Raw genomic sequence first — 13,141 nt, 5'->3', positions numbered from 1 at the left:
TATTCATAGAATAATAAAACCAGACACCACAGAAGGCAGTCATTTGACCCACTGTGCCCATGCCAGCTCCTTGAAAGAGTTATCCAATTAGCCCCATTTCCTATTTTCCTTCCCTCCCCAATATTAATATGATTCTTTTCCAGCATGCATTTGTCAAAAAGGGTGCCTGTTTTCTCTGTTTCCTTTCACTTCCAAAGATTAAGTTAAAGCTAGCTTCCAAAATTAAATCTGTTTTGCACACTGGTTTATAATTGCTCTTTAACACATTTGACTTTGCACGTAGTGGTAGATCATCTGTGACTTCCTGGCTTGCCATTTTTTGTGGTAATTTGGACACAGTAGATTTAATGAGGATACAAAACAAATCCATAACTTTTATTTGGAAGAGTCACATGTCAACACAGTTTAGTGAGAATTCTTTACTTTGCGTGTATCCTCCTTCTAATTTCCATTTTCTATTTTCTCAATTTTCCTAGATACTAGACTAGCGTTGGAAGGTAATAAAAGTGATCTCCACTATTTAGGAAAGAAAGGATTAAGATAACATGGAACAATAAATCGATTAGCTGAACATCCTAAGTGCTAATGTCTGTTATTAGGGTTGTGATATAGAAAATAATATTATAGCCATATTGAAAGAACTTTCGTAGCTTTTGAGGATATAGTTATTGGTTACTGGATATCGCATATTCAGACACATTTAATAAGGTGACACAAGAAGCTATTTCACATCATAAAATTAGAGCTTTATTAATTGAGGATAGAATGTGAACATCGATTGAGAATTGGTTAATAGTCAAAAAATTGCAGATGAATTGGTCATTTTTGGGTTGATAGGTTGAATCAATGTGCTACGACAATGACCAAACTGTTACAATATGTAACACTTTTACAATTATTCCAATGAATTTGCTGTGGGTACGGAGTGTCAGGGATATAAGTTTACTGATGCAAAGATAGGTGGGAAAGTAAGTGATGATGTAAAAAGGCTGCAAAGGACAAAGACATGTTAAGTGAATGGACAGAATGTGGTATGTGAAATATAAAATGGAGAAGTTTGAAATTATCCCTTTTGAATGAAAAGTAGAAATGCAGAGTTTTGTAAGAGGAGAGATTAGAAAATGTTGGGATTCAGAGGTCCTTAACTTCCAATTGTACAAATCCCAGAAAGTGAATATACAGAAATAGCAGTACTGTAGACTCCCATACATGTTCCAAGACCTACCACGGAAGCCAGAAACCGCGGATAGGTGCAAAACCATTCGTTTAAATGGGAAATTTACCTTCCTGGCAGTCTCCTGGTCCCTGGTTCTGGAATGCTCCCTATAATATGTTAGGGCCGTGGTAAACCACGGGTAACAAACTGCAGCAACCAGACCCACTAATGTTATAGGGGGTTACCCTATAACTAGAAGCTCAAAAATGTTGCCTAGTCAGCATTGGGCTCACTGCCTCACCATCCCCAATGTGGAGGAGAACGAGCTCAGAACAGGGAGATCAAACCCAGTGCAGCAGATATACAGGTGCCCTGGTGTCTGCACCGGCAATGGCTGGCAGTGTGAGGTCTCCCAGCATCTGCAGGGTGAGGTCATGCCCAACACACAGGATATCTGGGGAGTGTGAGCCCATCATGGCCAAGCACTTAACAGTTCAACATTACAGTTTTTCTTCACTATATGTCCTTGTTTTTCTACTTTGTACCTAAGCATTTGTGCCTCAGTACCTTTGTAACTAAAAATGGTGACATTGTACATTTTTCACTGTACTCGTGTATCCCTGTACTTGAGTACAGGTGACAATAAAATCTAGTTCTAGTTCTTATTTCAGAGGGATCGGAATATAAGAGCAAAGTTTTGCTACAATTTCAAGTTGCCTTAATGAGATGTGGTCTCCTTTCTTAAGAAAGGATATACATCTCTTTAAGGGAGTGAACAGAAGTTAAATAAAACTGATTCCTAGGTTGAGCAGGTTCTACTGAGAAGAGTGATTGGGCAAGCTAGGCTGATATACATTGTAAGTTTAGAAGAACAAGAGGCAATCTCATTGAAGCAAGAAGTGCATAAAGGGGTTGACAGGGTAGAATTTGGGAAGCTGTTTCGATCGGGTTGGAAATGTAAAGTGAAAGATCAGCTGTTTAGGACTGAGAGGAGGAGAAGCTTCTTCGCTCAAATGGATGTAAATCTTAGAATTCTCCTCCAGAGAACCATGAGTACTCAGTCACTTGGTATATTAGATTAGATTACTTACAGTGTGGAAACAGGCCCTTCGGCCCAACAAGTCCACACCGCCCCGCCGAAGCGTAACCCACCCATACCCCTCCATCTACCCCTTGCCTAACACTACGGGCAATTTAGCATGCACATCTTTTGGACTGTGGGAAGAAACCGGAGCAGCCGGAGGAAACTCACGCAGACACGGGGAGAACGTGCAAACTCCACACAGTCAGTCGCCTGAGGCGGGAATTGAACCCAGGTCTCTGGCGCTGTGAGGCAGCAGTGCTAACCACTGTGCCACCGTCCCGCCCACTATTCAAGGAGGGTTTGATAGACTTTTACATACCAAGGGAATTACAACAGGCAACAGAGCTTCAGGATCAGCCATCACTCTACTCTAAGGCAGAGTGAACTCAGCAGGCCAAATAGCATCTTCTGCTCCTGTCTCTTGCACTGTTACAAATTAATGATCCGTCCTTTCCTGTAAATTTTATTTCTATTATTCATTTAAAGGATGAACACTAGGTTAGCATTTATTGCTCATTCCTAATTGTCCTGGAGATGGTGTTTATGGGCTGCTTTCTTTAAACTGGTGAATCTATGAACCAGAATGCTGTTAGATTGGATTTATTTATTGTCATCTGTATTTTGTTACAAAACACAGTGAAAAGTGTTGTATAGTGTTGCTGCTCTCCAGCATTGTCTTAAAGCACAGAAAAGTAAACCAGAACATAGAATATGAAGGCAGACAAATAAAGAAAAAGTATTCAACTTTACAGTCCTTCTTGTTAAGTGCTCCACCATGGGTTTGGTGAGCAAGCAAGGGTCCCCTTCAGCAACACCTCACCTCCACCGATATCCTCACCACTATGATTCCTCACTGGACTTCATCAATGCAGGCACTCCTGATGCTTCCAGGCCTCGTACTGAGCCCAAACTCACCTGTGCTACTGTCATGAGTTGGCACTGGGCTCGCTCATTGCCAATAATTACCATCCCCGTGAGCGAGCTCTTCAACAAGAGCTTAGGTAAAGTAAAAGAAAAGCAAAGAAATGAGATGAGAGAGAGAAAAGAAAAGCAGACGGAGCAGATGTGTCCCAGACTCCGAAGCCACACTCCACCGCCATCTTACCTGTTAGGGAAGGATTTTGACTTGGCAGCAGTGAAAGAACAGCAATATCATTCAGGATAACTATGTGGCTTGGAGTGGATTTTGCAGGTTGTGGTGTTACCGTGCATCTGCCATTTTTCCTTCTGGCTGGTAGATAGTTGATAGATGTTGTTGATGGAGATTCTATGAGTTGTTACAGTGTTTTGTGTAGATGGTGCAGAGATACGTAAATTTGCTAGGGTTTTTGTGTCATTGCTGACCACCCTCCCAGTACTTTGTGAGCAGTATACATAATGAGGAAAAAGGCTGAATGTCAGTTGATGACTCCAAAATGGAGAGACTGCATTGCAGCAGTCAGTAATAGGTAGAAACCAGAACGCTGTGCCTAGTTAAGGTTCTTCTTCTGTCCCTAACCAAAGGACATTGACAATGATTGTAGCACCTCAACCACCAGCTATCAGTTAACCTGAGATCAAATAATTCAGCACAGAAACATGGACCCTTGTTTTTTGTTGGGCCTCTTGATCTGCTCACTTGATAAATCTGGTGTGTAAGCAGAATTTCCATTTTCTCCATATTACCTAATCTGGGCAGTTAGGGATGGGTAATGAATGCTGACCCAACCTGTGATGCTCTAATTCCATGAACACATCAAATAAATTTGTCATTGTTCAGTTGTTTGTGCCTATTAGTGCATGTCATTGCCAGCTAATTCTTGTGTGGATGCTATATGATGTGATCTTCCACCACAATGATCCTTCAAACCAGTGCAGAGCGAGCAAACTTTGTTGAGGGATTTGGTGATTTTAATCAATGTAGTTTATTTCATTTTTGATTTGAATAATTTGATTGATTAGTTTATTTTTGGTAAAATCTACTTCAATTTAGTATTGGTTTTGAAGCAGTTACATAAAGAATTGAAATCCTATTTGTTTCTTTTTTCCTGTGCGTTTGTCATGATTTTATGATTGGTGACATAGAAATTCATTGGATTGTTAATTACTGTTTTAATGAACATAATATTCTACTAAATTTCATGTGATTTAATTAAAAGTTTTTAAAATGTGAGACTTAAGAGAGTAGAAATAAGCTATGTCTATTGATTCCTCCTGAATTTATTAGAGCTGCTGTATTCTTCCAGTCCCCTGAGACACTGCCTGCTGAACTGTGTGCAATCCAATGACAGCTTAGACCTCTGATACATAACCAAAGGTCTCAGCTAATATCCTCACTATCATCTCCACCTGTTTTTATTAAGTTAGTACATTGTTGTTAGTAGACTAAAAATTTAATGAGCATCTTTCCAATTGATTATCTTTTAAGATTGGGAAGATGGTGGTTGGAATGAACAATCTTCTTACCCTGGTCACATAAGCAAGCAGCAGTGTTTTTGTTCTGAATAAAATTAACATAACTCGACTGCAAATTTTTGCACTATGCTGTAGATCTGCAAAAATATTATACGCACTGTAAATTGATTTAAACTTTTGTATTGTTATCAATAATACAAAATACGGTAAAAAGTTGAATGGGTAAACATTTTTAAATCTGTTTTTAAATGATGCAGCTATTGAATAACTAAAATTAAATATAACCATATTTTTTAAACATTTAATTGGAGATAATTTATGAAACAATTTCATGAAATTGCAGGCAACCCAGAATCTCTACATTTCAACATATAAAAATAATTTAACTTGTGTAAAGCAGGATTACGTATGTGTTTTCAACCTGACCTAGTACTGCAGATTTTGTTTGCTACAGACCGATCATCTTTTTCAAACCATACCACAAAAGTAATATACTACAGATACTGAAAATTTGAAATAGAAACAGATAATGTTCAAAATGCTCAGCAGGTCTGGCAGTATTTGTAAGTGGAGAAATAGAGTTAACAAACCAAATTTTCTCTTCAACCCCTAAGGTTAATGAGCAGACAAATGCATTCTTCCCAGTCTCTCACCTTGGGTCTGCCTAAAGGAGCTTTTCATGTTGGGGAGGGTCAGAGGGTCTAGCTACCCAACCGCTAGCAGCAGGTAGTCCATTATGCCAAAATAAATGGTCTTTTAAGGGTACTCTACAGATGCAAACTTGCATTTTCCAATCAATATTATTCATGGCAGACCAAGATGGACAATTCTCCACCCAGCCAGGGAATGCACCCTTGCATCCACTGTAACCATGGACCATGGCTACAACTATTGGGCATCCAATTAAACAGTTATGCATGCATGATGATGATGATGTTAAGTGTAAAAAATTTAAAGCTTTACAGAGAGTACTTCTCTCGCTCTTGCCTCCATCTTTGACAATTGGTCTGCCAGTTACACAGTGCTGGAGGTCTCCTTCTGACTGTCCAGTATTGATTGTCCTGTAAAATTGCACATAAGTCACTGACTGACCTGCTAGTCACCCAGCCACAGAAGCCGAAGTAGGGTTGAGACCTGGCAATGCAGCCAAAGTGAAGTGCTGACCCCACGCGAGATCCAGCCGCATGTTTCAAACTGGTGATCTTCCATCAGATTTAATTAAAGCCCACAAGCCTGTAAAGTTAATAACGTTTCCCTCTGCATAGAGCCTGCCAGAACTGCTAAGTATTTCCAATATTTTGATTTTTGTAGTCTGTGTTTAAGATTGTTTGATAGTTCTTAATGATAAATAAGTAGCTGCTGAAAGAACTTTAAGTATTTGTAATTGGAACAAATAAGGAGTCTAAATTCTTAATTGCTCACTAAATGTAAAGTTAAAATCTTCCTAAATAATAATTTGTGTGCTCTGGCTCTCCAGCCTCTTATTTGCAGGATATTTTGTCAACATTTAATCGGCAGTATTTATTAATGTGGCACTGATGGCTGTGTAGCTTTCCTGAAGCCGTCAATCATGGTGAAATAGCCTGGGAGACCTCTGCTACTATTTCTCTCTGTCACTGTATTGACCCCAAGGGCTTTCTGGTTAGGCATGAAGCTCAGATTGCTGCAAATTGCTAGTCTATTTCTGCAGTTGTCTGTAATAGGGTTGCTTTAATTTGTTTTTGTTAATTTTGCTAATTTTACAAGCTTTCTATTTTCTTACAGCCTTTATGGTCGGCACATGCAAGCAAACCCTGAACCTCCAAAGAAAAGCAATGACAAGTCCAAGAAGATAAGCCGCAAGCCTTTGGCTGCGAAGAACAAATGAAAACATTGAAGGATTTTCATCTTGCTATTGAACTCTTCTAGCATGCGTCCCTGATGTGTATTAATTACCTCAACTATCTTAACATGTTATGCCAGGAACAGTATATGGGTTTTTTTGTGCCTTAGGTATTTTTAATGGCTTCATATGTTGAGGTGATACCTCAGTTTTAACATTCTTTCCATAATTGCCATGAGTGGCTTTTGTTACCAGTAACTACATTTTGGGTGACCCCACCTCCCTCCCCACCATTATCTTCTATTCACAAATCTTGGATTAATTATGCTCCAAGAAATGCAACCATTTGTACGAGCTGTCACATGTGCTTTCAGAATTGTTCTTTTGCTAATGCAGTATCTGAATTTTTACTGCTTTTATGATGTTTAAGTAAAATCTCTATTTATATGTATCATTCAGTGTATTTTCTTTTATAAATTGGATAATTGCATTTCATTTCCAAAATGGATAATCTTATCTGTTGACATGTTAAAAAAAACTAAAGCATCTACTTCAGGTAAGAAAAACATGGAAACATGGAAGTAGGAGCAGGAGTAGGCCATTTGACCCTTCAAGCCTGCTCCACCATTCAGTATGATCATGGCTGATCATTGAGCCTAGTACCCTAATCTGACCCTTCTGCCATATCCCCGGATCCCTTTAACTACAAGAAATACATCTCCCTCCTTGAAAATAGTGATTTGGCCTCGACCACTTTCTGTGAATTCCTCAGGGTCAGGATTTCCCCTGGGTAAAGAAATGTTTCATAATCTCAAATCTAAATAGCTTATCCCCTAAACTTTGACCCCGGTTTTGGAATCCCCAACCATCAGGAATATCCTTCCTGCATCTAACCTGTCTCGCCCTGTTAGAATTTTATGTTTTTACAAGATTCTTCCTCATTTTTCTAACCTCATGTGAGTACAATTCTAACTAAATCTCTCTATACATCAGACCAGCCATCCCAGGAATCTGGGAAACATGCACTGCACTCCCTCTATAGTAAGAAATCTCTCCTCAGATTAGGAGACCAAACTGGACATAGTATTTCAGGTGTGACATCTCCAATGCCCTTTATAATTGCAGCAAGACATCTTTGTTCCTCTACTCAAATCCTGTTGCTGTGAAAGCCAATGTGCAGTTTACTATCTTTACTGCCTACTAAACCTACACACTTTCAGCAACTAGGACATGAGGACACATTGAGCATTCCTCTCTCTCAATTTATGGCTAATCAAATAATAATCTGCCTTACTAATTTTACTACCAAAGTGGATAATATCACATTTGTTGACATTATACTACATATGAAGAAGGGTCACTGGACCAGAAATGTTGATTCTGCTTTCTATCTGGGAATGCTGCCAGATCTGCTGAGGTTCTCCAGCAATTTCTGTTTTTGTTTCAGATTTCCAGAATCTACAGTTTCTTTTTTGGCCAGTCACTTAGCCTGCCCAAATCATACTGTCAAATCTCAACATCCTCCTCACAACTAACTCTTTCACCCAGCTTTGTGTCATCTGCAAGTTTTGAGATATTCCATTTAGTTTCCTCAACTAAATCATTAACATATATTGTGAACAGCTGTGGTGATACTACCAATCCCCACTAATCACCAACTGCTAATCAAAAACAAAGAGTGGTGCATGTATGGAATGGGCTGCTAGAGGAAGTGGTGGATGCTGCGACAATTACAATATTTAAAAGGCATCTGATGGGTTCATGAATAGGAAGGGTTTAGAGGGATATGGGCCAAATGCTGGTAAATGGGACTGATTTATTAAAGGATATCAAGTCTGCATGGATGAGTTGGACCTAAGGGTCTGTTTCCATGCTGCAGATCTCTATGATTCGAAGGGTTGCTTTCCCATTTAATTTAGAGAATTTGCAAATTGTTTCCATTCTGTTGCCCTATTTATTCCTACTCCTTGTTTTATTTCTGCTAACCATTTTCAATCCATCTCCGTACACAACTCCTAATTCCACGTGCTTTAGTTAAGCATTAATCTCTTATGTTGGATTTGGACTTGCTGAATGTTTTTGACAAATCACCACACCCATTGGCTCCCCATGACAACTCTACTAGTTTAATCCTTGAAGAATTCCAGCAAAAAATTGAGGGGTCTATATAGAGTGGAATGGAAGGACTATTTCCCTTAGCAGAAAGGTTAAGAACAAGGGTTCTAAAGAAACTGATTGAATGATTCATTTGAGCAAAAAAGTGTGATTTTTGAAGCCCATAAGATGGTTAGTATTTGCCAGAGATGGTAGTAAAAACAGAAACTCTTTTTACCTGCAGGGTTGAGGCACAGAATCGAGAAAATTGAAGAAGGCTGAATAGCCACATCGACCCAGTAGGCAGGGTGGATTCCAACTTCTGTGCCATAAATTTCAATGATTCAATGAACATCTTGCAAATTCTCTAAATTCAATGGGAAAACAACCCTGAGAGTCATAGAGATATCCTGCATGGAAACAGACCCTTAGGTCCAACTCGTCCATGCTAACCAGATATCCTTAATAAATTGCCTCCCATTTTCCAGCATTTGGCCCATATCCCTCTAAACCCTTCCTATTCATGTACCCATCAATGCCTTTTAAATGTTGTAATTGTTGCAGCTTCCACCACTTCCTCTGGCAGCCCATTCCATACATGCACCACCCTCTGTGAAAACATTGCCCCTTAGGTACCTTTTAAATCTTTCCCCTCTCATCTTAAACCTATGCCCTCTAGTTTATCACTGCAGGAAAAATAGCTCCAGTCTATTCAGCCTCTCTGTATAGTTCAAATCCTCCAACCTGAAACCCTTGTTATGTTATTAGCACTGGGTTTTATTTAAAAGCACTTGTTACATTTGGAATTCTAACAGAAATTGAACTGTCAGATATCTTAAATTCTAAGCATACAGCTGATGACCGAAATTTCAATTATTGCATAGTGTATGCTCCATCATCTTTTTGAATTATTTGCATGTCAATCTGTCTTTTTTTCTATAAAAATATAAAATATAAAAACTTCATAGCATAACTGAGATGCATAACTTTCCAGCAAAGCTTTTGCATGCCTATTGTCCTGTATTCTCCAAATGTTTGGTCAATCAACTGCATTGATATGAATGGAATATTGGCTCAATATTATGGAAACATTGTATACCAGTTCATTCCATGATCATCATACAATGTCTCACAAAAGGAATGACTGAATAATTTAGCTTTACATTTCCTTTCTGTCAGTGACTGACTGAAGAGAGATGGTTAAAAACACAATGTATAAACTGGTCAAAATTCATGAGTGAAATGTTAATTTTCAAAAACAACTGGTTTGGCCCTTTTTTTTAAAATCTCCAAAGCAAGCCCTTCCTGATCCTGCCCATCGCTAATTTCAATAGAGATGGGACAGGAGGCTGGAAACTATCCAGCCACCAGGAGGCAGGCTGTTCCCAGCCAACAATAATTACCTGACCCTCCCCCAACTCCTGCTCCAATCTATTTCCAAACCCCCTTTCAACTTGATAGTTAAAGTTTACCAAGTCACATCAGCTCATAATTTCCACGCCCAATAGCAAGATGCTTACTTACTCATTGTCAACAGTTTCTTCTGCATCATTCTTCACCCAACAGTGAGTGAGGCCAGGGGAGGAGATGGCCCTGTGGTATTATCACTAGCTGATTAATCCAGAGACCCAGATAATGTTATGGAGACCTGGGTTCAAATCCTGTATGGGACAGATGGTGGAATTTGAACTCAATAAATACCCAGAATTAGGAGCCTAATTGTGATTATGAAGCCTTTATCAGTTGTTGAGAAAAAGCCCATTTGGTACAGTGATGCAATTTAGGGAAGGAATTAAATGGTCTGGCTGACATGTGACTGCAGACTCACAGCAATGTAGTTGTTACTCAACTGTGCTCTGGGCATTTCGGGATGGACAAGAAGTGCTGGCCTATCCAGAGATGCCCTTATCCCGTGAATGAGGAAAGAAGCCTGAATGTTAGGCTGGTTCCTGGGTGGTCATTTTTATGGGATAGTAAAGATGCTGTAGCTAAATCACCACGGCTTTGAGGCAGTGCAGACTTGTTGGCTCTTCTGATTAGAACCTCAATTCCTCCGACTCTATCCCACCATTTACTGGATTGGATTTCTGACCCATGTAAACGGTTAAAGGGAGCTTTGGACTTGTGTCAGAACAGGATTCAAGATAAGCGGGGAACGCATGTGCAGCTGTCAGCTAAGTAATTAAAATATTCAAATAGCTTAGTAAGTAGTATTTTAACTCCCAGTTCCTGCTTTAAAACAGCCAGGGCATCTGTTTCCCAACCTGTCAGTTACCCACCAGCTTCACAAGGTAAGCACACAGCAGGGAGAGCTTCTTCAGTGAAGCTGACAAGCTGGGAAGACCTGCTGCAGCTCCCTGTATTTATTATCACTTATTTAATGAGTGTACAGTTCGTGCTTGTTGGATCTGTGGTGTTTGAATTTTCAATCATTCTCATTTCTTAATGACCAATTAATGACTATCTCTATGAACAATGAGTTACTCGGGTGAGAACACTACTTTCTCATAGATGCAAGTCTCTGTTTTGCTCAAATTATGAGCTCTCTGTCATCTTGGCTCTGTTAAGAATACTTTTGTCGTTATTCCTGATGAAGGGCTCTTGCCTGAAACATCGATTCTCAATGTTGCCTGACCTGCTGTGCTTTTCCAGCACCACACTCTCAACTCTGATCTGCAGTCCTCATTTTCTCCTCTATTAACAATAGTCTAACTTGTTCAGTACTTTGCCTGCTGATTTGTATTGGACTGGTACTTTGAGATGCTCGCAGCTCAAAATCTCATGTGATACTTTGCTAGTCATAAGATAACTATTTGCTTGTAAATCTAGCATTTTAAGCTAATAACTAAAGATTCTTAATCTTAACATTACATGGTTGCCTTGCACAACTGGAATGCACAACTCTAACAAAAGCAAAATGCTGTGGATCCTGAAAATTTGAAGTAAAAGCAGATCATGCAAAATCAATGGAAAGAAATGAACTGGGTGGTTCTTCAAAATGGTGGCCAGATACAGATATGAAAATCCCACTCCCATTTCCAACAGATCCTAATTTTAGTTCCTCCGCACCCCCCTCCCCACCCCATCAAATGTATTGAGGAGATCACCTACACTAACTTATTTCATATTTCATGGCAAGTGTGAGGTGCTGTGTTCCAGATGTAATTTGATTGGTTGCACTACTCAGCTTTAAGCAAAACACACTTGTTCTGCCCCTATAGTTAAAATACAAATAAAAGAAAGAAGAATTGGAATAACAACACAATTGGAAAACTTTACAGAATAACATATTATTTAACTACTAAACAATATAGTAACATCCTATAACACACACTTGACAAAGGCAAATTCAGTAAAATAGATTGTCTCAGCAGAGCCATTCCACATTTTAGCTGTAACACATTGAGGAATAACAGCTTCCACATGCAGCTCAAGACCCCAGCAACTTCTGAAACCTAAACTAAAACCCTGGTTCTGGAGGAGTCTGACTCCACCCATTCGGGCTGCTTCTATTGTTCCATTTTTTAAAAAAAAAACAAGGCCTCACAAGCTGTTTATTGGCTTGGAACAGACTGCTCAACATCACTGTCTCAACCTCCCTTCATTAAAAGAAAGGACAAAATATACCTCTTAAAGCCATAATATTGTCACCATCGGTAGGAAAAGGGCAAAATTTGGAAGAATGGCAAAAGAAGTCAAGTAAGACCTTTCTCAACATTGAGAGAGAATTGAGTTTTCCAACTAATGTTTTGGCTCTCCATGTAGGGGTGAGGTGCTGAATATCAAACACCCCACCATTTGCCTTGGCTCCTTCTGGCTGAAAGTGGCCTGTTTTGCCCTGGAATGAGAAAGGAAGTCGAATTGAGAAAATGAAAGTGTGTGGCATGGTTTTTTAGTACTTGTGCAGGTGAGGGAATAGTGGTGAGGTGCCCTGAGTTAATAAGTAGGCAGTGCAGAAGGCATACAGGGTTAGTGATGTGAGGGAAGATGTTTTATACAAGAATGAGAATGATAGAGCATATGCCTTTTTGGGGAGGTGGCTGCAATAGCAGAGATAAAATGAGTGTAAGATAACACAAAGAAAATGCAGACACCCACCCTGGTGCAGCTGAGAAGGTCATTGAATTTCTTCATGTATTGCTGGACATTCCTTCAGGCAGCAGAGCCTGCACTGACCGGGGTAGAAACTCAGACTATGCTAGGAGATTTGGTGATTATGGGCTCCTCCACTACGGAAAGAGAATATTCCTTCTCTGCACCAACCCCTCCAACAAGAGCTGTAGGCCCCCATCTGCAACATGGGGCACCAATTTCCACTCACTTGCCATGCCTGGAGTAAATGTCACAAACCATGCAGGGCAGTTTCAGTTTGACAGCACTTGTACTAGTTGCACAATAGTCTATTCAAGATGGCATCAGTGCCAGGGATCCCAGGCTGTGTATCCTGCCAGAGGGTGAGTACATCCAGCTATGGCAAGTGATAGAGGCACTAAAGGCACATGGTTGGTATTTAATGAGGGAGTTTAGGATAATAGCGTGAGAAAGATCACTGAATCTCATAGAAAGAAACCCTCCATGAAACTCAATAAAA

General features: G+C 39.7%; 1 protein-coding gene across 2 annotated transcripts in view; it reads left to right on the top strand.

The window, feature by feature from the left end:
• Nucleotides 1-6,907, top strand: part of rsu1 (Ras suppressor protein 1) — a 166,601-nt gene extending 159,694 nt beyond the window's left edge. For both annotated transcript variants that reach the window (XM_072575894.1, XM_072575895.1), the window contains exon 9: nt 6,399-6,907. In XM_072575894.1, the coding sequence (XP_072431995.1) occupies nt 6,399-6,501 (103 nt within the window). In that variant the 3' untranslated portion in view covers nt 6,502-6,907. The remainder of the gene's footprint in view (nt 1-6,398) is intronic.
• The last annotated feature ends 6,234 nt before the right edge of the window (nt 6,908-13,141 follow it).

The sequence above is a fragment of the Chiloscyllium punctatum genome, chromosome 8, assembly GCF_047496795.1.
Source record: "Chiloscyllium punctatum isolate Juve2018m chromosome 8, sChiPun1.3, whole genome shotgun sequence".
NCBI lineage: Eukaryota > Metazoa > Chordata > Chondrichthyes > Orectolobiformes > Hemiscylliidae > Chiloscyllium > Chiloscyllium punctatum.
Note: the sequence above shows the minus strand (reverse complement) of the source record. Positions and strands in the feature narration are given on the sequence as shown.